The 26,662-nt window shown below is 47.2% G+C and overlaps 2 protein-coding genes across 3 annotated transcripts in view; both read right to left on the bottom strand.

Annotated features, from left to right (window-relative positions):
* Nucleotides 1–1,124, bottom strand: part of LOC123165087 (polyadenylate-binding protein 2) — a 5,203-nt gene extending 4,079 nt beyond the window's left edge. The window contains exons 1-2 of one of the 2 annotated variants that reach the window (XM_044582715.1): nucleotides 942–1,124; nucleotides 740–839 (exon numbers count right to left, since the gene is read on the bottom strand). In XM_044582715.1, coding sequence (XP_044438650.1) covers nucleotides 740–839; nucleotides 942–1,034 — 193 coding nt within the window. In that variant the 5' untranslated portion in view covers nucleotides 1,035–1,124. Of the gene's footprint in view, nucleotides 1–739 lie in introns of both variants that reach the window. The other variant, XM_044582714.1, reaches the window with a different exon arrangement.
* A 4,720-nt stretch (nucleotides 1,125–5,844) lies between these two features.
* Nucleotides 5,845–7,090, bottom strand: LOC123165397 (26.2 kDa heat shock protein, mitochondrial). The gene is made up of 2 exons (XM_044583032.1): nucleotides 6,687–7,090; nucleotides 5,845–6,591 (listed from the first exon to the last, which is right to left on the bottom strand). The coding sequence occupies exons 1-2, from the start codon at nucleotides 6,967–6,969 to the stop codon at nucleotides 6,170–6,172; spliced, it is 705 nt and encodes a 234-aa protein (XP_044438967.1). The 5' UTR covers nucleotides 6,970–7,090; the 3' UTR covers nucleotides 5,845–6,169.
* Nucleotides 7,091–26,662: the final 19,572 nt, after the last annotated feature.

Below are 26,662 nucleotides of genomic sequence, written 5' to 3'. Positions count from 1 at the left end.
CCGCCACCCACGTCCTCGGCGCCAAGCGGCGGCGTGCTGGCCAGCACGTCGTCCCTCCGCAGCCCGCAGTCGCCCTGGCCCCCGCCTCCTCCCTCGCCCCGCCGCAGCCGCCCACCACCAAGCGCCATCGGAAGACGTTGTCGGTTGGGCCGAAGGGTGCTGCGGTGGCCAAGCTCGCCGCGGAAGGGACCCCGGTCGTGAAGAGGACCACCTCCCGGACGAAGACCGCGCCCGCGCCCCCAATCGCCGACCCTCCGCCCGTCGTGCACGAGGTGCTCGACGGAATGCCCGAGGTGCTCGACGGAATATTCCGTTATAAGGGTTGGGTTTGAGGGTTCTAGTATTTGCCCCTGTTTTTCAACCCTTAAAAGTGTCAAAAAGTGGCACTTCTCAACCCTTAAAACTGCTTTAAGGATTTGAGGGTTTGAGGGTTCTACTAGTAATGCTCTTACTACGCTAGTTAACATACCCATACTAATGGGCAACAAGAAAGCAGGCGATCCTAGGGCGTGTTAGGATCCAGCCTTGCGAACGGAAGCAAGTCAAAAGCTGGGTAACGACGGGAGCTCGCCGAGGAACCAAACCATTGGCTTCCATGCTGGGCTGGGCGAGGCCAGCGCTTGCTCCAGACCTAAACGTTCCACTAGTGTCCCGGATCTGAAATCCCCCAACCACCCTGCCCCGTATGCGGGTAGTAAAGTTGCTACCGACAGGTTCCGTACACGGACACGGTACTGACCTTGCATCTCCTTGGCGACCTTGGCCTGCATCTCGCGGAGGGCAGCGGCCTCCTCCTCCATCTCCTTGAGACGGCGCTTCATCTCGTCGAGCTCGTGCAGCTGGACACGAATAGGGTCAGTACCGGCGTTAGGGTTTGGGGTCCGGGACCGGGAGAGAGGGGCAGGGCGAGTCGCGGCGGCGGCGACGGGCGCATCACGAACCTTGGCGGCGTCGTCGCCCCCGGCGCCCATGTCGACGTCCTCGCCGTCGACGGGGATCTCCTGGCCGTACACCTCGTGCTCCTCGTCCTCCATGGCCGCCGCGTGCTGAGCTCGAAATCCAATCTACTCTCGCCTCGCCCTAACCTAACGCGAGGGCGATTTTGTCTCGGGGACTTTGGGGAATTCGGGATTGGGTTTAGGGACAACGGGCTTTTTAATGGAGTGGAAGCGTGTCAGAGTCGGACCGGGATTGGGCTGAAGAATCGTTTGGGCCCACGGGCCTCAAAACGCTGTTTTAGCCCAAACTTTTGCCATATATATATTCGGTTCGTCTAAAAAAAACAGATTCTCTCTCAAAAAAATGCCAGATATTCGGCTTGCCAAATTTTGGTTAGCTCTGAACAAAAAAGGAACAGTTAGCTTAACCATGAGTTGGACAAAATTTGGCAGAAAGAGAGGAGTGTCTGGACGAGTGCGAAGTTGTGTAGTACATGCTACATGGAGCCTGTTATTTCAAAAATTTCAAAATTGGTATTTCCAGGTTTTCCTAAAAAAAATCCTGTGGAAACTTATACATATTCTCGTCGGGTCTGTGAATTTTTCGTTCAAAATTATTATGATTCGCAATCTACCCAAAATAAAATACCGGCCAAACAAAAAAAAATGGCCCATTTCATGTACGTATTTGTCTTTTTTTGTCTACGCCGCATATGGAAGTATATTGCTACGGTTTAAAAAAATATACATATTTTTTTGGGATATTTTTTTCTTTTCACTATAGAAAATAGTATTTTTAAAACGGCCTCCATGTAGCCCGTCCTACACTGGTCATTTTTGGTGTCATGACAGAAAATACTCTCTGGAACATGGTTGTAATTACACCCGGTAACTAATTTTATTTGAAAAAGTTCAGAAAAAGTCAAAATGTTCCAAAACATTTTCCCAACAAACTTGACCTATCGTTTCTGTCATAACGAAATATTCTCTGACAAAATTCTGGCAAAAATGACCAATTTCCCAGGACATATAGCATGAACAGTACCTCGTATATAGCGACAAATTTATTTTTGTACATCCACAGTAACATGAAAGTGCAACAATAAATCTACTTTGTTTGCAAAAAAATAGATTTTTTTTACTTCCTTACAAATTACTATTTAAAAAAATCAGGTGTAATTACACCCGAGAGCCAGACGTTTCCGCTCTGTCTAGACCCCTTATTAGAGCATCTCTAGCAGACCCCGCATCCCGCCCCGACCCGCAAAATAACCGCCAAAATGCGGGTCGGGGCGGGAAAACCTGCCCGATCAGACCCCGCATCCCGTCCCGGCCCGGAATTTTTTTTGCGGGGCGCGGCAAAACATCTCCCCCGACCTCTAGATTCACGGGCTAAGAGGACGACCCGAGCTCAGCCCCTATCCGCAGCGAGATTTGGCGGGAGGGACATTTCCGCGCGGCCGTTCCCCCCCCCCCACCCTCCGCCACCATTGCCCCTCCACCGCATGCTCCAGTGCATCTTCACCGGTCGTCCTTCGCCGCCATGGATGACTCTCTGCTGTCTCCCGTCACCGTCGAGGTCGCGCACGCTCCTTCCCCTCGAGCGGATCTCGTCGCCGGCCATGTTGGTCCCGCCGTCGCCCAAGGCAACGCCGCGCCTGCCCGCAAGCGACAGGGCAACGTGGTCATGCATGGCGGGAATCCGGCAGCCCCCTCCGCGAAGGCCCGCGCTCCGGGCGCCAACGCTGCTGCGCGATCTTGGCCGGCGGCGGAGAAGGTGGCCAAGGCCGCTGGTGGCAAGAAGAAGAGGATTCCGGCTACAAAGAAGCCACCTCCTTCATCCGCTCACTCCGCCCCGGAAAGAGGTGCCTGAAAGAGGTGCCCCGACGATGCTGCTCCCCCCGCAAGCGAGGTGTTTGACGAAATGGCCGGAAGGTATGCATCTTCGGTCATGGCAATTTTCTTTGCTTTTCGCCATTTTGCGATAGCTCGTGACTTGTTGTCGTTCACTATAGCGGTGGTTCGAACAATGCAACTACCGAGTTTGTGAACTTGTTGGACACCAACGCCGTTGACATTGATGAAGCCCCGTTCGCCGCATTCGACTACAATGAAACGGATCATGGTTGTGAGGAAGAATTAGAGGAGATCGAAGCGGAAGCATATGAGCAATCGCAAACAAAAACTGGGAAAAGCCAAAGATCGAAGAACTACACGATCTTGGAGGATCAAGTTCTGATCAATGCATGGAGTGCGGTGTCTCTTGATGCATGCACGGGTACTTCTCAAACCGCCAAGAGGTATTGGCAAAGGATCGAAGATCAATACTTCCGCATGATGGCAAAGTACCCCAATAGGACTCCAGGCACATTTCGGTCGCTTCAAGGGCGTTGGGAGGTGATCAAGCCTATGGGCAGCCGTTGGGCAGCTTGCTTGGAGCAAGTACGCAATGTACCTCCAAGTGGAACCGTGGAATCCGATTATGTGAGTTTGTTTTGCCTTTGTTCAAGTTGTGCATCATCATATTGCATCATATGAAATGATTGCATCATTTCACGTTGTTCACATTGTGTAGGATAAAATTCCCAACATAGATACAAAGAATGGAAGCTTCGGAAGGCAAATTCTTCAAACAAGAGCATTGTTGGGACTTGCTCAAAAAGTGCGAGAAGTGGAAGTTGATCGACAAAGAATCCCCACCGAAGAGAGGCTCACTTACAAACATGGATGAAGATGAGGATGATGATGGCCCAAAAAATTTGAACAAGCCCGATGGCGACAAGAAGACAAAGGAGAAGATGAAGAGAGAGCAAGAAGCATCGAGCTTGAGGGAGAAAATTGATGTCATGGTGCAATCAAATGAGTTGATGTTGTTGAAGTCATTGGAGATCAAGAAAGAGTTGGCCGAGAAGAAGGCAAATGAGAAGCAAGAAAAGTGGCAATTGCTCAAGGAAGAGGCGCTACGCAAAGCGGCCATTGAGGAGAGAAGAGTACGCCGCTGAAAACAAAGCCATATCCAAGTTGCTCGCCGAAGAGAACAAGATCATGTCAATGAACCGCAATGACATGGACGAACTCACCAAAACATGGCATGATATGGCAAGGAGAGAAATCTTGAAGAGGAGAATGGTTGCGTCGGCCGGTGCGTGTTACAGTGCTGGAGATGTTTTCTCTGCTCCATATGGTGGCAATGTCGATGATTTTGGTGCGGGAGTTGGAACAAGCGCCGAAGGTGGATTCGGTGGTGGCGATGAACTTCAAGATGGACTCGATGGCGCGGAGTGAAAATCGACCAAGATTATGTCGGACGTGGTCGTCACTTTTGCAAGACCCTCTTTTGCGTTTGTCCTACTAAACTGAGGCTTTTATTTGCGCGTAAACTGTGTTATGTTATTTGAATTTGAACTTATTTGTGGGAACCTATGTCAAATTTGAGAATTGGGCGTTTTTTGTTTGCGGGTCGACACGGCGGTGCCCGAGCAGACCCTGCAAAAGCCGACCGGTAAAAAAGTATATTCCACGAATATCCTTTTATACGGGTCCGTTTGGGGGTTGCATCTGCGGTCGTCCATGCCAGTCCGCAAAGACCGTTTTCCACGGACTGCAAATGAGTTTTGCGGGCCGACGGGATGCGGGGTCTGCTAGAGTTGCTTTTAGGCACTGCCCGGAGGCCCCCTTTATTACTGTTTAGGCGTACCCGACAAGAGTTGCTCAGCGTGATCAGATGGCTAGGGAGCTTGAATTATCGTGGAAGGTTGGGTGGCTCATTTTTACCATTTTTATTCTTAATTCCTCGTTGCTTTTTTCTCTCCTAATTCCCCGCTGAGTATTTCTTGACCAGTTCCTTGGCAGCATTCCCAATTTTTTCAGTGAAAAGTTTGAGCTTAGAGGATCCACCCCCTACGGCAAGCATCCCCTTTCGAAGCTGCAGCACACTGAGCATGTGTCCTTCAGCATACCATATCGATGGCCATTGGCCAATGCCAGCCAGTAGGGATATGGAATCACACAAAACGAGCCTCAGAGATCAGCAGGCCTTCATCCCAAAGCCTATCACACATATAGGGATCTCAACGGAGCAGCTCACGACAGTCCTCATTAGGTTCTCAACCAATCTCAGAATGAACCTGTTTCAGTTGTTAACACTTCAGTTTACTTGCTCTTCAAAACGCTGATTGGCATGGCTGCCGTAAGCCCGTAATCCACACGGTACAATGTACATGAGCTCACAATCACAAAGAAAATCACAAAGCGTGGGATACAAACGCCCATTTCTATGGCTCTTCACACAAGAACGCTACAACTACAAACTGAACATTTACTGTTCTTACAACAAGTAAACACAGAGGACAAGCACAAAAATTTCACAGAACAGCAAGCAAATTCAGTAGCCGCCCGTTCACCAACTCAGTTCATCACGTCAAACTTGAGAAAATCAAGCAGTTTTGTAGAGAGCAGGTCTGGGAAAACCAAGCCAGGCCAATACAGATCAACAGAAGAAACATACACACAGGACACAGAAAGCAGCGCAAGCTACAGCGAAAATAGGCATGCGAGACTAGCTATAACAAGGCTGCAAGCCAGAAATCAAGCAGTTCACCCACCAAACCAGTTCACCTTATCAAACTTCAGAGATCAATAGAGTTTCTTGACCAATTTCACCAAAGTAGTTATGTTCATCATGTCAAATTTGAGGAAATCAGCAAAGTTTCATGACCAATTTCACCACCAAATCCGTTCATCACGTCAAACTCGAGGAAAATCACCATTAGTTCATGACCAAATTCACCACCAAAACAGTTCAAAATAGTTCATCAAGCCAAACTTGAGAGAGAATCAACAAAGTTCATGACCAATTTCACCACCAAATTAGTCCAGCACGCCAAACTTAAGGAGGTCAGCAAAGTTCAGGACCACCAGATCAGTTCACCATATGCCAAACTTGAGGAAATCAACAGACTTTCATGACCAATTTCACCACCGAAGTAAGTTCATCTCATGCTATACTTGGGAAATTAACGGAGTTCGCGACAAATCTCACCACCAGTCGATCAGAAACCACGATCCAAGACGATCGACGAAGCAAAACAGGGCAGAAAGACACCAAACATGACCACATCAACAGGGCGTCTCTCACACTCTCGCGCCGGCCATCCTCCATGAGCACTACCACTACTCGACTCGATCCATCTTCCATGAGTACTACTAGTACGACTACTCGACTCGCCTCCTTACTCGATCTTCACCTGGAACACGTCCTTGCGCTCCTCCTCCTTCAGCCTGGGCAGGGTCACCCTGAGCACGCCGTTCTTCATCTCGGCCTTGATCTTGTCCATCTTGAACGCGTCGGCGGGCACCTTGATGCGGCGGCTGTACCTCGGCACCGCAGAGTCGTCGTCGCCGTCCCAGGGCTCCTTGTCGCCCTCGCCCTTGATCACCAGGCCGTTCGGCTCGGCCCACACCTTCACGTGCTCCTTCCCCAGCCCCGGCATCGGCACCTTGAGGTACACCGCGTCGTCGTCCACCTTCGCCACCCAGCGTCCGAGCCGCGACGCCCCGGCAGTGGAGCAGAGGCCGGTCGGAGCGGCGGCGTCCTCCAGCGCAGAAAGCAGGCGGCCCAGGCTCGTGTGCGCGCCGAACTGGTCCAGCACGTCTGGAGAATCAAGAACGAGAAAAGCTGATCAGAACCCCGATTTGCCCCCACGATGTTAAGTTGTTAACACGAACAGGACAGGCGAGGAGGCATACCCTGAGAGAAGCTGGGGACGAAGAAGTCGCGGGCGCGGCGGCGGTCGTCGGAGTCGGTGTCCTCGTACTCGCTGCCGCTCTCGCCGCTGGAGGAGGAGGAGGAGCCGTCGTCGTCGTAGAGGCGGCCCTCCTTGCCCAGGGTGTTGTACGGGCGGCGAGCGGCGGTGACGGCGGCGGGACGGAGCGCGAAGGACACGGGCGCACCCGACGCGGACGGCTTGGCGAGCAGCTTCTTGAGGAGGCTGGGCAGCGCGGCACCCCTGCGAGCGACGGCGGAAGTCATGGTCCTGGTCCCTCTCTCTCTTCTCTCTCTCTCTCTCTCTCTCTCTCTCTCTTCTCTCTGCTGCGAATTTGGATTCTAGTGGAGTGGGTGCGAAATGCTGGGGGGTTTGTAAATGGGGAGCGGGAGAGATTTCTTGGGGGAGGGGATGGGGAAGGGTTTAGAAGGTTCTGGAGAGCACGGTTGGGGCCTCGACTCTTCCAGAAAGACCGGGAGACCACAGCTTCGCGATTCGTGCTGGTTGATGTACGATCAGGGCGCAAGGGTCGTGGTAGGTTTTGATTTGTTCTCAAAGAACGCTGCTATACAAACGATATATTACGGTCGATGCATGCACGATCGCAGCGCCAACAGCGAGGCTGCATCAGGAGAGGAATTGTTTTTTTCCTTGCTGATGATATCGTCCACGGGTAGTGTCGTGTGTGAAGCAATTTCGGTTTTCAAAAGGGAAACGTTTGTGGCCGGTGTGCCGGCCGAATATTGGGCCGGTCGCACGCGGCACCTACATAGATAGAACGCCCCCTGCTCCTCTCATCAGGACGTGTCTCGTGGGACCCGTGCACCGCCCCCCTTCCCTTCTTATCCATCCACGCACTTATCTATCCTCTCCCTCCTCTGTTTCTCTCCCTCCCCAATCTCGCTTCTCCTCTCTGTCTCTCTTCCCCGCAGCAGCCATGGCCTTGCCCGTTCCACCGGCTGTGAGTTTGCTGTCGTGGAAACAACTCCGAGGCCGCTACTGCGAGCACCTCCGAGGCCACGAAAAAAACACGAGCTCACCGCTGGGCATGGCCCTGTTTTGCAACTCCGGCGACCCTCCTCCCCCCTCCCTCGCGATGAGCTCTGTGGAAGATCTGCCCAACTTTTTATGCTAACTGGTTGTAGCTTTGTGGATCATCGGTTGTAGCTTTTGCTAAACCGGTTGTATCTTTTGCTAAACCGGTTGTATCTTTTTGAAAATCATTCTGTTCAAGCTTTTTCTTCAAAAATATGTTCCTTTTTTGCATCTTTTTCATGAAACCACTGGTTCCAGCCTTTAAAAACACTGGTTGTGGCATTTTTGTTCAGCTGGTTGTAGCATTTTGTTCAGGAATGCTACCATAGGAGTTCGTCCTGCTGGACCAGCGATGCTTTTTGCTACAACCGTAGCCTTTTTTTGCTACTACCGGTGACATTTTTTGCTACATACATGCACGACGGTGCTGGTCGACGGCGGTGATGCCTTTTTGCTGCTGCAACCATTTTGGAGTTTGCTGGAACCGGCACCCAAATTTGCTACCATCGCCTTTTTGGGTTTGCTGGAAGGAACCGTCCAAAAGCTTCCACCAGATTTGGTTTTTGCTGGAACCCTCTCCAAAAAATGCTATTGCCGGCTTTTTTTGGCCGTGAGCCATGCCGTCGTTTTCCATATGATGTTGGAACCGGCAATGGTGCGGTCGGCGTCCATGGTGCGACGAACTACAACCGAGGGCCTGAAATAATTTTTGTTACAACCGTCCTCGGTAATTGCTACAACCGACGGCGGAATTTGCTGCGATGACAAATGAAGGCGTTTGCGACCAGCAATGCGTCTTCCTCCATGGGGACGGCGAGCCCGGGGTGGCCGGCGAGCGCGCGGCGGCAGAGGCCGAGCGCGCGGAGGCAGAGGGCGAGCACGCGTCGGCAGAGGGCGGGGGCGGCGCTCTCCTTTTCTCTGCGTGGGGGGTTGATGATGGGTGCGGGGGTGGACGGGGAGAGATCTAATGGCCACGCGCGCATAGATCGGACGGATTTGGGCTGACCGGGCCAAAGATTCGGCCGGTGCACTGGCGCAGAGTGTTGCCCTTCTCAAAATTGGGTTACTTTGGAATTCTTGCATCATGTGATTGGTCCTTTTTTGGACAACGCTAACGCCCACACGTGTGGTGGAAGCGAAACCCGCCCATACGCCCTATAACACACAGACTACGCCACGTCATCGCATGCATGCATGTGGGAATCTTTTTGGATTTTCAGTTTTTAAAATATTTTATCTCTTAAATGCAAAATTCGATTGAAGATCTGTTTTCACCATTAAATCCCTTGCGACGAGATCTTCGAAATTAGATCTCATATCAATATATTTCGACAAAATTTTTTTGGGTTAAAAGTTGCCATGTCTATTGCACATGAATTGCCATATTGTTTACACTGAAGTTGCCATGATATGTTTCAGCTATTTTCTTCTACATTTAAATGTAAATTTTGACATTTATAAAACGGGGAATTAAGAAACTAGACTTACCATGAACCACAAACTAAAATTGCCATGATACATGCACTTAAAATTGCTATGGTTCATAAAAAAATTATTTTCATGGTCAAAGTACTGGAGTTGCCATCATCAAAATACTAAAATTGCCATGCTCTACAAACTGAAATTGCCACATGACAACTTTTGTTTAAGCACTATGCCAACTACAGTGTGAACATCACGACAACTTTTGGGTAATTTTTTTTCGTTGAAACATATCAACATGGGGTCTAGTTTTGAAAATCTCGTCGAGACGGATTTAATGGTGAAAACGGATTTTTAGTTCGATTTTTTAATTAGGGGATAAAACATTCTTAAGCTGAAAACCAAAAAGATTCCTGCTGATGTCATCTGTTCACATGTGGCAAAATGAGTGGTAAAGGAGGCGTGTGGGCGATGTGCAAGATGCCACACGTGTGGGCGTTTTTTTTTCTTTTTTTGCATGTGTTTAGTCCTTGGTAAGATAGATATCAATGTTTAGTGTATGTGCGTTTTTGTGAACATTTGCTCATGTACCATGTTAAAAAACATAGCCATTTTCTAAAAGTATATTGTCACTACTGTTTTTGTTACTTCCTTTGTCATGATTTGGACCTGCCCGAATTTTTAACCTAAATTAAACCAAAAATTTCATCAATCAAATATGAGTTATACTCCCTCTGTAAACTAATACTCACTTCGTCCCAAAATAAGTGACTCAACTTTGTACTAACTCGAGTATAAGATATTTTAAACCAAAAATTTGAGTATGTCACATAGGTATATTATTGGTTTCATATTCGAAAGAAGATTGCAATGGTATACTTTTCGTGGAATATAGCCCATAATTTATTAGACAAAATTTGATCAAAGTTATACTCAAACTTCGACACGGGGGGTGGGGGGTCCTTTAAACCTGGACAAAGCAAATTTTAGTGGTTGTAGAGAAATCTTGAGGATCATGTCAATATCCAAATTAAATGATGTGCCTTTGTGACATGGAAGGATCAATCAACCAAACATGCTTGGTGTGGTGTGCGAACCAACCTGTGGTGGGATGGTTATAGGAGGACAGTGGTATCGTCGACTACGAGGCATCTACGATAACTTTGTAAAATCTCAAGATGATATGCCGGCTCAGTCTCTCGGAGGTGCTCATAGGGGTAGGGTGTGCAATGTGTGCGTTCGTAGGGGTGTGCGTGTGTGTGTTGATATGAGCGCTTGCGTCTATACTGTGTTAAAAAAATGCTTGGTGTGCACCTCCTAGATTTTTTTCATAAATAATTTCAAGTAGAATATATATATATATTGTGTGTGTGTCAATTAAAGCATGATAATGTTCAAACATTCCGAAAAATAGCATGTTCAAACGACATGATGTGGATGATGGAAAATGGATTGATGGAGTCGGTGGCGAAGACGGGGGAGATTTCACCTCCACAGAACCTTTGGGATGACGAACATCAATGAGGGTAGCTCTCCTTTATATGAAAAGAATACGTGATAAATTTTATGGAGGTAAGGAGGACAAGGGCATCGTATATCCAAAAGGAGTGGTCGAGGCACCATATGGGCCCCACGTGGGTCCCCATGGGTGTCCCTCCTTGGTGCGCATGCCCCAAGGACCTCCCTATAGGGCCCATCTGTGGTAGGGGTCCTTTCCCTTCGATAACTTGCGCGGAAGTGTTATTTCTAGACTTGTATTCCTACACAATATCAAACACAATTTTACATTTGTTGAGAAAAACAAACGTCGGTACCTTTAGCTTTCACTCACTTTGGCAAGCTCAGGTGACAAAAACTAAGAAAAAATGTTCAAGAAATTAGATACAACTAGGAGGTGTGTATCACCATTGCTTTGTTAGATGCTACTACTGAACTTATGAACCCCGTTCCAAATTCCTATGTAAGAAACCTTCTTAAAACCCATGTAGATGCTCATCTATTTTTCTGTAATTAAATTAATTAATTAAAAAAGATGAAAAACACTTCTATCGGTATTATATGCTCATAATTAGTTGCGATTGGCAAGGCTAGTGGGATTGGCAAACCTCACTAGAGCTGTCACACACCATATTCACTAATTGGCATGTCTCATGAATAAGGATGGCAATGGGTCGGGTTTGGATCGGGTTGAACAATATCAAATCCATATCCATATCCATGATGACAGTCTTTGCCCACCCATGAAAAAATCCACGGGTGTAAAGTTGTGTCCATATCCAAACCCGATGGATATCCATACCCACTGGATATCCATTGGGTCCTCTCAAGACATATAAATAAGACATAAGACAATGTTAACATAATATTTTTCCATTCTTCACCTCGTGGCAAGCTAGGCTTCACTTATTGTAAACATCAACTTATGGTAAATCAACGTCCACTAACAACCTAATATCATTTAGTATTTTTCTAAAAGATGAGAATGACGAGTCATTTTAACGAGGAGATAAAAAATAAAGGAAGAGGCGCTGGAGTATGCCAGTGGGGATTGAATGTCAACTAATAAAAGTTACGGTGGGAATTGTGCAATTTATTTTGCATGTTTTACATAAAAAGGTGTAAAATTGCAGTGGGACATGTGACTGTGGGGTAGGGATAATAGATTTTTGCCCATTAATGCATACTATCGGGTCGGGTTTGGGTATATCCGCGGGTACAGGATTATATCCATGCCCTACCCACGAGCAATCGAGTCGGGTTTGGGCACCGTCCATGGGCACAAAAGCATATCCAAACCCTATCCATTCGGGTCGGATATCCATGGGTATCCATGTCCATGGGTAAAATTGCCATCCTTACTCATGAATGCGTGCGCATGTTACAAATCTAACATTCTTAAGAAGTTGGTCTACATCCTGGGCGACAAGCTCAGAAAGGTCCTTGCGATGGCCCACTAAAACAAAAAGATCATCAATGAGCATCTCTGTGTCCAGGTCGAGCATCTCGTCGACGAGCCCCTGAGGAAGACCATCGACACGACCCCGGTTGGTAGTACAGTAGAGATCCTTTATGATGTTAAGTATGAAAAATTGCCAATTTTTTGCTTTTGTTGTGGCTTGTTGGGGCATACCACTGCCAGATTCTGTACCATCCCTAAGGAACTTCAGAAGCCTGAGTTCTCCAACGACATCAAGGCGCCGGCTTTCTGGAGCACCATGCAAGCTTCGGGCGGCCCTGGTCGGCGGCACCTCAGCTTGGGAGGTCGCTCGGACGACCGGGATCTTCAGGACAACGACAACCCAAAGCTGGTCAAGCTGCCGAAAAAGGTAGTCACTACCGTGGCTACGGCGGTACAGAAGCTGTCGGTGGCGGCCTCGCCCTTGCTGGCTCCGGTGACGGCCCTAGTCAAGAGGACGAGCATGTACTAGGGTCAGGGGCCGCCCAGGTGGGGCGGCTCACGCTGACTGATCCCAGTACAGTAGCTGGCCGATTCTCTTCTGCTGGGACGCAGCCGGAAGCTTGTCCAGTTGCACTGCTGGGCGGAAGTGTATCTGGGTACATGCAACCAGATGCTTTAGCTGATGCATGCGGGCAACACTTGGCCAAAGATGCTACTAAACCTGAGACTTGCTCTGCTGCTGCTATGTTGGCTCACAAACATGTTGCAGGTGATGTAAACCAGAACAAGTCGGTGATGCTTGGTGCGGCTGATGGCGCCAGGTACACTGCGGCAAAGGAGGCTGACCAGGGTGCTCTACCTCTGATTGCGGCAAAGCTGTTGCCGACTGATGGCGGCTCAACAGGCGTCCTTGCTGGTTTGGCCGGGAGACGGGAGTGCTTCCCAGCTGGACTTTGATGAAAATGGAGCTGAATCAAAATGGGGCCGCTGGAAAAGAATGTACAGAGAGGAGCAAGTGGAGCGTGCTGCTGTTCATGGTGTGTGTGCCAAGCATGTCAAGTTTGGGGTTCCCACCCCCCAAATAGTGGCAGCGAGTTATCTAGTCGAAAGGTCGCATATGCTGCCATCCTAGAGAGAACGGCGGGAAGTAAGAGGCGTCGTTCTGGAGATCAAGGCTTAGTTTTTACTATGAATAGCAATAGCTCTGAGAGTTTAGAGTATAAGAGTGAAAATGACATCTCTGTAACTTGTAGAAGAGTGTGTGGTGAGAGGGTTGAGGCTGTAGTAGGTGTCGATGGGGCTATGGTTCATGTAAGTAAAGAGGTAGATGGGGGAGAGGAGGATCTTCAGGAGAGGAGGAGAGAATCTGTAGGAGAGGAAAAAGAGGAAGGTGGCACTCCTAAGGAAGCAACCGGCCCTGGGGCTGCCGGTCAACTGACGGGCGCGTTTGATGACGCCTATCAGGAGCCATGAAAATTTTCAGTTCGAACTGTCGAGGGCTGGGACAACCTCGTACGGTTCAGGAGCTTGTGTGTCTGACTAAGACGCACCATCCCAATGTTATCTTTCTTTCGGAAACTAGGAAAAATAAAGAGTATGTTGAGCTTTTGCGGTACCAGTTGGGTATGAATAATGTGTTTATTGTTTCTGGCCATGGTAAAGGTGGAGGTCTAGTCGTGTTTTGGGATGGAGCATATTCTTGTGAGCTGAACAAATATGGTGAACATTTTGTGGACATGTACGTCAACAAGGGTGATTGTCGTGGAATTGTCACGACAGATGTCCTAGTGAAAGGACTTTGTTGTGGAGCCATGGCGACGAGGTTAGCTTAAAGGGGTTAAACAGGACAAAGGACACGAGGAGTTTATACTGGTTTGGCCCCTTGCGGTGAAGGTAAAAGCCTAATCCAGTTTGAGGTGGTATTGCTAGGGTTTCGATTACCAGGGAGCGAATACGCTTTGCCTGGCTTTCGATCTGTTGTTTCTTGCCCTAAGCCGCTGCCAGGTCGTCCCCTTATATACATGGGTTGACGCCCTGCGGCCTACAGAGTCCCGGCCGGCTCATACAAACGTGTCCTGCCCGGTGACTTATCATACATGCCTTACAATACAAGTTACACATATATGGCGGTTTACACTTACGGGCCATAAGCCGCCTTCAGGTTTGGGCCCTTTAATAAGCCTACTTCGTGAACCGCCATCTTCAACATACTCATGGGCTTTAAAGAGATGAACCGCCATTGGGATAACCTAGCCCCTCCTGGGCGGGTCATATCCAATAGTCATATCCCCAACATTAGGCCCCAGGTTGACTTGAACTTGTTCATGTCAATCTTCAACACTTAGAAAAAATCCTTCTTCATCTTCCTGTGTTATTTGTAACCCGCCATGACGTCATCTCCTGAAATTGCGGTAACCCGCCATGACGTCACCTGTTATTAATATTACATACGGCCCAAATCTTAATAAATCCTTTCCTTTACTAAACCTCCGGAAATCGAGGCGCCCGAGCCGTCACATGTCCATTTTCTTGTCTCCTCGATTCCCGCGCATGCCACTTATCCTTCTAGCCTAATAAATAGGGCCACGGGTCCTCTTTTCATTCTCCCCCTTCCGCCTTCTCGCCTTCTTCTTCCTCCTCACAACGCTCCAGCACGCCCGAGCTCCGCCGCCGTCGACCTTCGTCTACTGCTTCGACTCCGGCCACTGCATGCCACCTTAAGTTTAGATTTTATTTCCTTTTTCTGAACTGCCGCAGATCCAATCTTATAGCTTTAATCTGTGAAACCTGTTTGTCCCAACACTTAGTAAAATTCACTCCTGTCAGATCTTAGTTAACAGTACTTGTCATGGCGGCTTACATCACCGGCTTATAATTACCCATATATCATTAGGCCCCATCTAAGCCGCCATTCTGAATATATACTGTAACTTTTGCTTCCGGCTTAATGAATCAATTTAAACCGGCAAATTTCTTTCTTTCTTTTAGGCTTCTTCACAATGCCGCCAAAGATAGTCACTTCATGTAACTGGGTTCCCTCCATCGTTACCGAGAGCACACTTAAAGACTTCGTCAAAATCGGGTACTTGCCTGCAAAAAATGTCATGCACTATCGCGCCCCTGATCCTGGCAAAGAAAGACCTCAACCAAAGGATGATGAAGTCATTGTGTTTTCTGATCATATGAATCAGGGCTTCTCACCGCCCGGTTCTAAATTTTTCCGAGATGTTCTGCACTTCTTTCAACTCCATCCTCAAGACATCGGACCCAATTCTGTGTCAAACATCTGCAACTTTCAAGTCTTCTGTAAAGTATACCTTCAAGAGGAACCTAGTGTCGAACTCTTTAGGGAATTTTACTATTTGAACCGCCAAAACGAGTTCACAAACGGGCCCAGCTTGGAACTTGGTGGAATCTCAATTCAACGAAGAAGAGACGCCATCTTCCCTTATGCTCGCCTGCCGAGTCACCCCAAGGATTGGAACCAGACGTGGTTTTATTGCAAGGATACCTCTCCGGTTGACGAGAATCCACTGCCGAGTTATCGTGCTGAACGTCTTGACCCGAAGCATAATCTTCCTGAAAAGCTTACATCCGCTGAACGTAAAAAACTTGCCCCCACTATTGCAAAGGTCAAGGCTTTGCTGGGAAACGGATTAACCGACATTGATTTAGTTCGGTGTTGGGTCTCGTGGCGAATCATACCCTTGAGCCGCCGACCCGGCTTAATGTGTACCTATACCGGCGGTACAAAGGATCCATTACGCCACAACCCCTTGCGTTTGAGTGATGATGCAATTAATGAAACGACCAAGACCCTTCTGAATGAAGACTCAGAAGACTGCTGCAAAGTGGGTCTGAACCCTTTCCGCAAACTTAACCCGCCGCCAGATGTAAATCTCTAACTTCACTTTTATCTCATCGCTCAAATATTGTATTAACTCAACTTTGCTGACTTCCACAGGCTAAATCTGATTTTTGCAAGGCAAAATATGACCATGAAGCCGCCAAAAAGGCCAGGGCGGCCAAGAAAGCCGCCAAGAAAACCACCAAGAAGCATAAGAAGAAACCAACTTCCTCTGAAATGCTTAATCTAGATGACACCTCTGAGTCGGAGGTAGCCCTTGACTCTCTTGGCTCTTTTTTCAATTATCTTATTGACATTGATTACTCTCAGGATGATACGGGGGCCAGTCAAGCAGTTGAAGAAGAGGTAACTATTATTCCCTCCGGCTCAGCACATTTGCCAAGACAGAAAATTCGACGAGTAACCTGGAAAGTAAGCTTTTCACACCCCTTAGCTCATTTGGATCCTCACTTTCTTTTGAAGCAACAGCAGCACGAGAGCCGGCGCCAGACTCGGAACAGCGGAGGTGAAGAATTGTCCTCCGGCTTACCGAATACTCCAGCTCCACGAAAACGCCAAAACGAGGTCCTTTCAAACTTAAATTATCTTTACCCACTGGTGGGTCTCATTCGCCAGCCATTCAATTCCTCTGATTCAAACTACCAGGAGGTTTGTCGCTCTTCCTCTGGCGACTCATCACAGACCCAGCTGCCGACTTTCAAGACCGCCCCTGGGTAACAATAATTACCTTTTATTCTGTACCTCTTTATACTCTTATAATCATACCAACTTGTCACCACCCGTGCAGTGGACAAGCAAAGCCTAGCAAGAAAGCAAGGGTGATCAAGCCAGCTGAGGATCCTAAAGTTGTTGAACCGGAATAGCAAGTCTATGCACTTGATGCTTCTGAAAAACAACCAGACAAACCTACCCCTGATGTTCCACCTGAAATTCCCGATCTCCCCATTGATGACACCAATATCAACTCTTTGAACACTGCACCATCAAGCCCACTTAAGCCGTCGGAGACTCATACTGATGACGTTCTGATCACTGGCACTGGCTTTACAGAACCGGGAAATCCAACAGCTTTGGCCAAGCATTCTACCAAACAAGAGGTTATTGAAAGGCGGAAAGTGAGGTTTGACGTCTCCCATTATGCACAATTGAGCAGAAGTGAAATACTCTCTGGCTACCTCAGCCAAGTACATTCCAGCCGTGATCTTGAAATTTACCTGGTGAAGCAAATGCATCAGAAATATGAGGTATGACTTCCTGCTTAAATAAATTATGTCCATCTGGCCAGCCCCCAAGTCTACTGGGTATGATAAGATCAAATAGGCTGTAGACTTAGAATGATCGTAAACATCTGTAGTGGAATCCTTCCAAAGCCGGTTTTCGTCTTTATAATTGAACCGGATTTTCCAATAATTTACTTTGCATCCGTAGTCCCCAAGGGCCGGTTTAATCTGTATGAATGAACCGGTCCTTTCCACCATTGTTTAGAAAAAGAGCTGACCTGTATAGCCCCCATGACCCGGCTATGATTGTTACAACATAACCGGGCTATCATAAAATAGTAAATAAACACAAGCAATATGCATTAGCCCCCCAAGTGCCAAGTACTCTTGCTTGCAAAGTGCTTGGGACTTTACTGAAATGAGCCGTTGTATAGAGAATTGTTTCGGCAAGCATTAGCCCCCAAGTGCCAAGTGTTGTTGCTTGCAAAAGGCTTGGGACTTAAATTCCTGTAACCTGGATACAAATATTTTTGCAATTCTTGTGCTTGTCCAGGATGCCACTGTTGATCTTCAATCAAAATTGTCTGACGCAAAGACCCGGCTGGAGAATCAATAATCTGAGACCCGGAAAGCTGAGTCAAAGTTCCAATTTAGCATAGCTGAAATGGAAAAACTGAAAACCAGCTTTGAGGCGGAGAGAAACACTTGGGCTGAAGAAAAGACTACTTTGACGCAGCGAACTAAAAAAGCGGAGGCGACTCTTCAAGAGGTGACCACTGAACTCATCGGTTTAAAACACCGTGTATCCCAGACGGTTTCTGCTATCTTTGGTGAGTCGCCTTCGTAAGCATAAAATAGTGAATCTTTCCTTAATAGTATAAACCGCCTCTAACCAATCTTATGACTTACTCAGGTCCTAGGAGCAGTAATCTGAACCAAGATATGCTTGTGAAGCTCAAAGCTGTTTATACTCTTGTTGAACAGCTATATACTGGAGCTCAGTGTGCACTGACTACTATTTCTCCAACCAATCAAGCACCTACTCTTTTGATAGATGTCTTGAAAAAACTTTCTGTGCTGCCTGCTAGGATAGATGAAATGAAGCGTTCGTCTGCAAGAGCCGGTGCCGTGACGGCTTTGAGCCGGGCCAAGGCATGGGTACCAGAGCTAGACCCGTCCGAGGTAGCCACTGGACACCCAAGCTTAAAAGAAGATGGTACTCCATTTGACCAGAAGGACTTCTCGGCTTGCGTGAAAGAAATACGCCCAATGGCGACTCTGATTGCCAATGACTCGGACCTTTCAAAGTACCATCCGGCTTATAACAGGGAGAATCAGAAGATGCCTACGCCAGCTTATAGAGTGATGGACCTAATCCCTCCAATCCGTAAGCACACTTTTGCCCCTGAAGTTGAGCCGTCTGAACTTATAGATGATGAAGCTGAATTTCAAGCTTTATGTGGCATCGATTGGTCATCACCAAACTTCCAGATGGCGGAAGAAGACGAAGAACCGGAAAAGGATGACCCAGAAGCCTCAAGTTAGCAAGGCCAAGAAGAGTGAACCGCCGGGCGGTTTATATATTTGATCCTCGAAAAAAACATTTTGACCTGTTTGACTCACAGAGTCATGTAATAGGGTAGTAAAACTTTAATCTGCCGTGCCATCGTGCACGTTTCTGTTTTGCGCAATACTGCTGATCCGCCAGTTTAAGAAACCATTACTATAAGCTTATGACATCAATGATTTATGCAGATCTGATTGATCATTACCCTGCACACAAAGAGATCACAAGTGCCCTGGCGGCTTACCGCCGGGCGGGTCATGATACCCAATTGAAACCACTGGGGACAGATAGTCCATAACCAGGGCCGGTCTAACCATAATGCTGACATACCAGAATATCGTACCTCTGGTGTATGCTTACACTGCCGGCTTAGCAGCTTTATGCAGTTAAAGTTTGTAGAGCTATAACTCCAAACATAAGATGATGAGGCTCTGGCGACTTAGAGTCTGCCATCCTGGCGGGTTGTAGAGACCCAAAAGATGCTTCAAATATGAGCCATAAGTAGGGCAGCTTGGCCCGATTTGTAACAACCAGATGGCAAAAAAGAGATCATATAAATAAAAGAAATAAGGAATCAAAAAATTCGAGGCTTTTGCAGGCCGCCAAGCCAAAGTTTCTTCTTCAATGAAACTAGCCTGATGGCCACTGGAAGGTACACGCTATCCGTGAGCCGACACTCACAGTACCCAATCGACATTTGAACCCAGATAAGTTCAGGTCTTATTGAAAGATAGACTTATCAGGAGTACGCGGGGTCAGAGTAGCAGCATGCATCACAGGCCGATTTATCCAAGTTTCAAGGAAGGTGGCTTATGAAGCCTGGATCTATCCTGACTATCTGTAAGCCGTGCTCTCACATGACAAACCGGTGTTTTAACCTTAGCAAGCTCAGGATCTTTGGTGAATACACCGTAAAAGACTGACTGTTAAGAGTTCGGCAGGTCAATCAGGATTACCTGATGGAGTTGATGCAGCTGGTATACAGGTAGGATGACCCGGAAAGGTTATGTCCTCTTTGGTGAATACACCTATGTTTGAACAAGATAACCTGGTCAAGAGGGTAGTAATGCTATGTTCTCTTTGGTGAATACACCTATGTTTGAACAGGAAGCCCCCAAGTGACATACTGACAAGTTGTGCTCGTCAGGGACCTATGTTTGAGCTATGCCGTGCATCCAACTCTCTTTGATCCCTGTGATTTGGGCGTCAAGCCTCTTAAATGAACATGTAGGATGATGATAAAGACTCAGCTTCGAAGAAGTGAAATGACAGAGGCCCTGAATTATCAGGGATGCCGGCTTTATTATACTGTTTATAATATATACATCATTAGACTATGTACATCATGAGAGCCGGTGGCTCAAGTATAGTAGGGCCGAAGACGAGCAATATTCCATGGCCGACGGGTCTCCTCCTCTGATTTGCGTGAGTCCTTGTGGTCTCGAACGTCGATAAGATAGTATTACCCATTATGCAGATTCTTGCTGACCACAAAAGGTCCTTCCCAAGGCGGTGATAGCTTATGCATGTCCGTTTGATCATGGATGAGCCGGAGTACTAAGTCGCCTTCTTGAAAGGTTCTAGTTTTGACCCGGCGGCCGTGATAACGATGTAGGTCTTGCTGATAAATCGCCGAACGAGCCGCCGCGAGGTCACACTCCTCATCCAACAGGTCAAGTGCATCCTGACGCGCCTTTTCATTATCAGCTTCAACATAAGCCACCACGCGGGGTGAATCATGACAGATGTCACTAGGGAGAACTGCCTCTGCCCCATAAACCATGAAAAAAGGTGTGTAACCTGTAGACCTGTTGGGGGTTGTATTTATACTCCATAACACCGAAGGCAACTCCTCCACCCAACACCCCGGCGTTCTTTGCAAAGGCACCATAAGCCGGGGCTTGATACCTCGCAGAATCTCTTGATTAGCTCGTTCCGCTTGACCATTGGACTGAGGGTGAGCCACAGAGGAAACGTCAAGCCGAATATGCTCCCGTTGACAAAATTCTTTCATAGCGCCTTTAGAGAGATTAGTACCATTATCTATTATAATGCTGTGTGGAAAGCCAAAACGGAAGATCACCTTCTTGATGAATTGAACCGCCGTTGCTGCATCACACTTATTGACCGGCTCTGCTTCAACCCACTTAGTAAACTTATCAATTGCCACCAAAAGGTGGGTCTTCTTATCCTTGGACCTCTTGAAAGGCCCAACCATATCAAGCCCCCAAGTCGCAAACGGCCAAGTAATTGGAATCATCCTCAACTCTTGAGTCGGAACATGAGCTCGTTGTGAAAACTTCTGACAACCGTCACATTTGCCGACCAAATCCTCAGCATCAGCATGAGCCGTCAACCAATAAAAACCGTGACAAAAAGCCTTGGCTACGAGAGATTTAGAGCTGGCATGATGGCCACAATCTCCTTCATGAATCTCTCGCAGAATCTCACAGCCTTCTTTAGGAGAGACACAACGTTGAAACGCCCCTGTGACACTGCAATGGTGCAACTCCCCATTAACAATCGTCATTAACTTAGACCGTCGGGTTATCTGCCTGGCTAAGATCTCATCCTTAGGTAATTCACCTCGGGTCATGTAAGCCAAATACGACACTATCCAATCAGGAATAGCATGAAGAGCCGCCACCAATTGCGCTTTCGGGTCAGGAACAACAAGATCCTCCTCGGTAGGTAACTTGACAGAAGGGTTGAGCAGACCATCCATGAACGTGTTGGGTGGCACTGGCTTACGCTGAGACTCCAACCGACTTAAAGTGTCAGCCGCCTCATTCTTCCTACGGTCAATGTGCTCAACTTGGTAACCCTTAAAATGACCCGCAATGGCATCAACCTCTCGACGATAAGCCGCCATGAGCGGATCCTTAGAATCCCAAGTACCAGAAACTTGCTGAGCTACCAGATCTGAGTCACCGAAACATCTCATTCGGCTTAAATTCATTTCTTTAGGCATCCGAAGACCGTGGAGTAAGGCCTCATACTCAGCTGCATTGTTAGTACAAGGGAACATTAACCGAAGAACATAAGAAAACTTGTCACCTCATGGGGAAGTCAAGACAACTCTAGCCCCCGAGCCTTCCAACTGCCTGAATCCATCAAAGTGAATGGTCCAATAGGTGTTGTCCGGCTTTTCCTCAGGTGTTTGCAACTCTGTCCAATCATTGATAAAATCCACGAGTGCTTGGGACTTGATGGCCGTACGAGGTACATACTTCAAACCATGGGGTCCAAGCTCAATGGCCCACTTGGCAACCCGGCCTGTGGCTTCTCTGTTTTGGATGATGTCCCCCAAAGGAGCAGAGCTAACCACAATAATGGGATGACCTAGAAAATATTGCTTAAGCTTCCGGCTTGCCATGAAGACCCCATACACAAGCTTCTGCCAGTGCGGATACCTCTGCTTGGACTCAATAAGTACCTCACTGATGTAGTAAAGCGGCCGTTGAACCGGGTACTCCTTGCCTGCATCTTTCCTTTCCACCACAATAGCTACACTGATGGCCCGGCAATTGGCAGCCACATATAACAACAGAGGCTCCTTATCAATAGGGGCAGCGAGAACCGGTGGCTCAGCCAATTGCTTCTTAAGCGCCTCAAACGCCTCATTAGCCGTATCACTTGAAGGAAATATACCCTAGAGGCAATAATAAAGTATTATTTATTTCCTTATATCATGATAAATGTTTATTATTCATGCTAGAATTGTATTAACCGGAAACATAATACATGTGTGAATACATAGACAAACAGTGTGTCACTAGTATGCCTCTACTTGACTAGCTCGTTAATAAAAGATGGTTATGTTTCCTAGCCATAGACATGAGTTGTCATTTGATTAACGAGATCACCTCATTAGGAGAATGACGTGATTGACTTGACCCATTCCGTTAGCTTAGCACTCAATCGTTTAGTATGCTGCTATTGCTTTCTTCATGACTTATACATGTTCCTATGACTATGAGATTATGCAACTCCCGTTTACCCGAGGAACACTTTGTGTGCTACCAAACGTCACAACGTAACTGGGTGATTATAAAGGTGCTCTACAGGTGTCTCCAAAGGTACTTGTTGGGTTGGCGTATTTCGAGATTAGGATTTGTCACTCCGATTGTCGGAGAGGTATCTCTGGGCCCACTCGGTAATGCACATCACTATAAGCCTTGCAAGCATTGTAACTAATGAGTTAGTTGCGGAATGATGTATTACGGAACGAGTAAAGAGACTTGCCGATAACGAGATTGAACTAGGTATCGAGATACCGACGATCGAATCTCGGGCAAGTAACATACCGATGACAAAGGGAACAACGTATGTTGTTATGCGGTCTGACCGATAAAGATCTTCGTAGAATATGTGGGAACCAATATGAGCATCCAGGTTCCGCTATTGGTTATTGACCGGAGAGGTGTCTCGGTCATGTCTACATAGTTCTCGAACCCGTAGGGTCCGCACGCTTAACGTTACGATGACGGTTATATTATGAGTTTATGTGTTTTGATGTACCGAAGGAGTTTGGAGTCCCGGATGAGATCGGGGACATGACGAGGAGTCTCGAAATGGCCGAGACGTAAAGATCGATATATTGGACGACTATATTCGGACTTCGGAAAGGTTCCGAGTGATTCGGGTATTTTTCGGAGTACCGGAGAGTTACGGGAATTCGTATTGGGCCTTAATGGGCCATACGGGAAAGGAGAAAAAGGTCCCAAAGGGTGGCCGCACCCCTCCCCATGGACTAGTCCGAATTGGACTAGGGAGGGGGGGCGCCCCCTTCCCTCTTTCTCCTTCTCCCTTCCCTTCTCCTATTCCAACAAGGAAGGGAGGAGTCCTACTCCCGGTGGGAGTAGGACTCCCCTCCTGGCGCGCCTCTCCTCCCTTGGCCGCCGGCCTCCCCCTTGCTCCTTTATATACGGGGGCAGGGGGGCACCTCTCGACACACTTGATATACGATATTTTAGCCGTGTGCGGTGCCCCCCTCCACCATATTACACCTCGATAATACCGTTGCGGAGCTTAGGCGAAGCCCTGCGTCGGTGGAACATCATCATCGTCACCATGCCGTCGTGCTGACGAAACTCTCCCTCAACACTCGGCTGGATCGGAGTTCGAGGGACGTCATCGAGCTGAACGTGTGCTGAACTCGGAGGTGCCGTGCGTTCGGTACTTGATCGGTCGGATCGTGAAGACGTACGACTACATCAACCGCGTTGTAATAACGCTTCCGCTGTCGGTCTACGAGGGTACGTGGACAACACTCTCCCCTCTCATTGCTATGCATCACCATGATCTTGCGTGTGCGTAGGAATTTTTTTGAAATTACTACGTTCCCCAACAGTGGTATCAGAGCCTGGTTTTATGCGTTGATGCTATGCACGAGTAGAACACAAGTGAGTTGTGGGCGTTATAAGTCATACTGCTTACCAGCATGTCATACTTTGGTTCAGCGGTATTGTGAGATGAAGCGGCCCGGACCGACATTACGCGTACGCTTACGCGAGACTGGTTTCACCGTTATGAGCACTCGTTGCTTAAAGGTGACTGGCGGGTGTCTGTCTCTCTCACTTTAGTTGAACCAAGTGTGGCTACGCCCGGTCCTTGCGAAGGTTAAAACAGCACCAACTTGACAAACTATCGTTGTGGTTTTGATGCGTAGGTAAGAACGGTTCTTGCTAAGCCCGTAGCAGCTACGTAAAACTTGCAACAACAAAGTAGAGGACGTCTAACTTGTTTTTGCAGGGCATGCTGTTATGTGATATGGTCAAGACATGATGCTATATTTTGTTGTATGAGATGATCATGTTTTGTAACCGAGTTATCGGCAACTGGCAGGAGCCATATGGTTGTCACTTCATTGTATGAAATGCAATCGCCATGTAATTGTTTTACTTTATCACTAAGCGGTAGCGATAGTCGTAAAAGCAATAGTTGGCGAGATGACAACGATACTACGATGGAGATCAAGGTGTCGCGCCGGTGACGATGGTGATCATGACAGTGCTTCGGAGATGGAGATCACGAGCACGGTGCTTCGGAGATGGAGATCACAAGCACAAGATGATGATGGCCATATCATATCACTTATATTGATTGCATGTGATGTTAATCTTTTATGCATCTTATCTTGCTTTGATTGACGGTAGCATTATAAGATGATCTCTCACTAAAATTTCAAGATAAAAGTGTTCTCCCTGAGTATGCACCGTTGCGAAAGTTCTTCGTGCGGAGACACCACGTGATGATTGGGTGTGATAGGCTCTACGTTCAAATACAACGGGTGCAAAACAGTTGCACACGCGGAATACTCAGGTTAAACTTGACGAGCCTAGCATATGCAGATATGGCCTCGGAACACGGAGACCGAAAGGTCGAGCGTGAATCATATAGTAGATATGATCAACATAGTGATGTTCACCATTGAAACTACTCCATCTCACGTGATGATCGGACATGGTTTAGTTGATATGGATCACGTGATCACTTAGAGGATTAGAGGGATGTCTATCTAAGTGGGAGTTCTTAAGTAATATGATTAATTGAACTTAAATTTATCATGGACTTAGTCCTGATAGTATTTTGCAAATTATGTTGTAGATCAATAGCTCGCGTTGTTGCTTCCCTGTGTTTATTTTTGATGTGTTCCTAGAGAAAAATTATGTTGAAAGATGTTAGTAGCAAAGATGCGGATTGGATCCGTGATCTGAGGATTATCCTCATTGCTGCATAGAAGAATTATGTCCTTGATGCACCGCTAGGTGACAGACCTATTGCAGGAGCAGATGCAGACGTTATGAATGTTTGGCTAGCTCAATGTGATGACTACTTGATAGTTTAGTGCACCATGCTTAATGGCTTAGAATCGGGACTTCAAAGACGTTTTGAACGTCATGGACCATATGAGATGTTCCAGGAGTTGAAGTTAATATTTCAAGCAAATACCCGAGTTGAGAGATATGAAGTCTCCAACAAGTTCTATAGCTAAAAGATGGAGGAGAATAGCTCAAGAAGTGAGCATGTGCTCAGATTGTCTGGGTACTACAATCGCTTGAATCAAGTGGGAGTTAATCTTCCAGATAAAATAGTGATTGACAGAACTCTCTAGTCACCATCACCAAGTTAGTAGAACTTCGTGATGAACTATAGTATGCAAGGGATGACGAAAGTAATTCCCGAGCTCTTCGTGATGCTGAAATCGACGAAGGTAGAAATCAAGAAAAACATCAAGTGTTGATGGTTGACAAGACCACTAGTTTCAAAAAAGGGCAAAGGGAAGAAGGGGAACTTCAAGAAGAACGGCAAGCAAGTTGCTGCTCAAGTGAAGAAGCCTAAGTCTAAGCCTGAGACTAAGTGCTTCTACTGCAAAGGGACTGGTCACTGGAAGCGGAACTACCCCAACTATTTGGTGGATAAGAAAGGATGGCAAAGTGAACAAAGGTATATTTGATATACATGTTATTGATGTGTACTTTACTAGTGTTTATAGCAACCCCTCGGTATTTGATACTGATTCGGTTGCTAAGAGTAGTAACTCGAAACGGGAGTTGCAGAATAAACAGAGACTAGTAAAAGGCGAGGTGACGATGTGTGTTGGAAGTAGTTCCAAGATTGATATGATCATCATCGCACACTCCCTATACTTTCGGGATTAGTGTTGAAACTAAATAAGTGTTATTTGGTGTTTGCGTTGAGCATGAATATGATTTGATCATGTTTGTTGCAATACGGTTATTCATTTAAATTAGAGAATAATTGTTGTTCTGTTTACATGAATAAAACCTTCTATGGTCATACACCCAATAAAATGGTTTGTTGGATCTCGATTGTAGTGATGCACATATTCATAATAATGAAGACAAAAGATGCAAAGTTAATAATGATAGTGCAACTTATTTGTGGCACTACCGTTTAGGTCATATTGGTGTAAAGCGCATGA

This window comes from Triticum aestivum, chromosome 7D (genome assembly GCF_018294505.1).
Source record: "Triticum aestivum cultivar Chinese Spring chromosome 7D, IWGSC CS RefSeq v2.1, whole genome shotgun sequence".
NCBI lineage: Eukaryota > Viridiplantae > Streptophyta > Magnoliopsida > Poales > Poaceae > Triticum > Triticum aestivum.
Note: the sequence above shows the minus strand (reverse complement) of the source record. Positions and strands in the feature narration are given on the sequence as shown.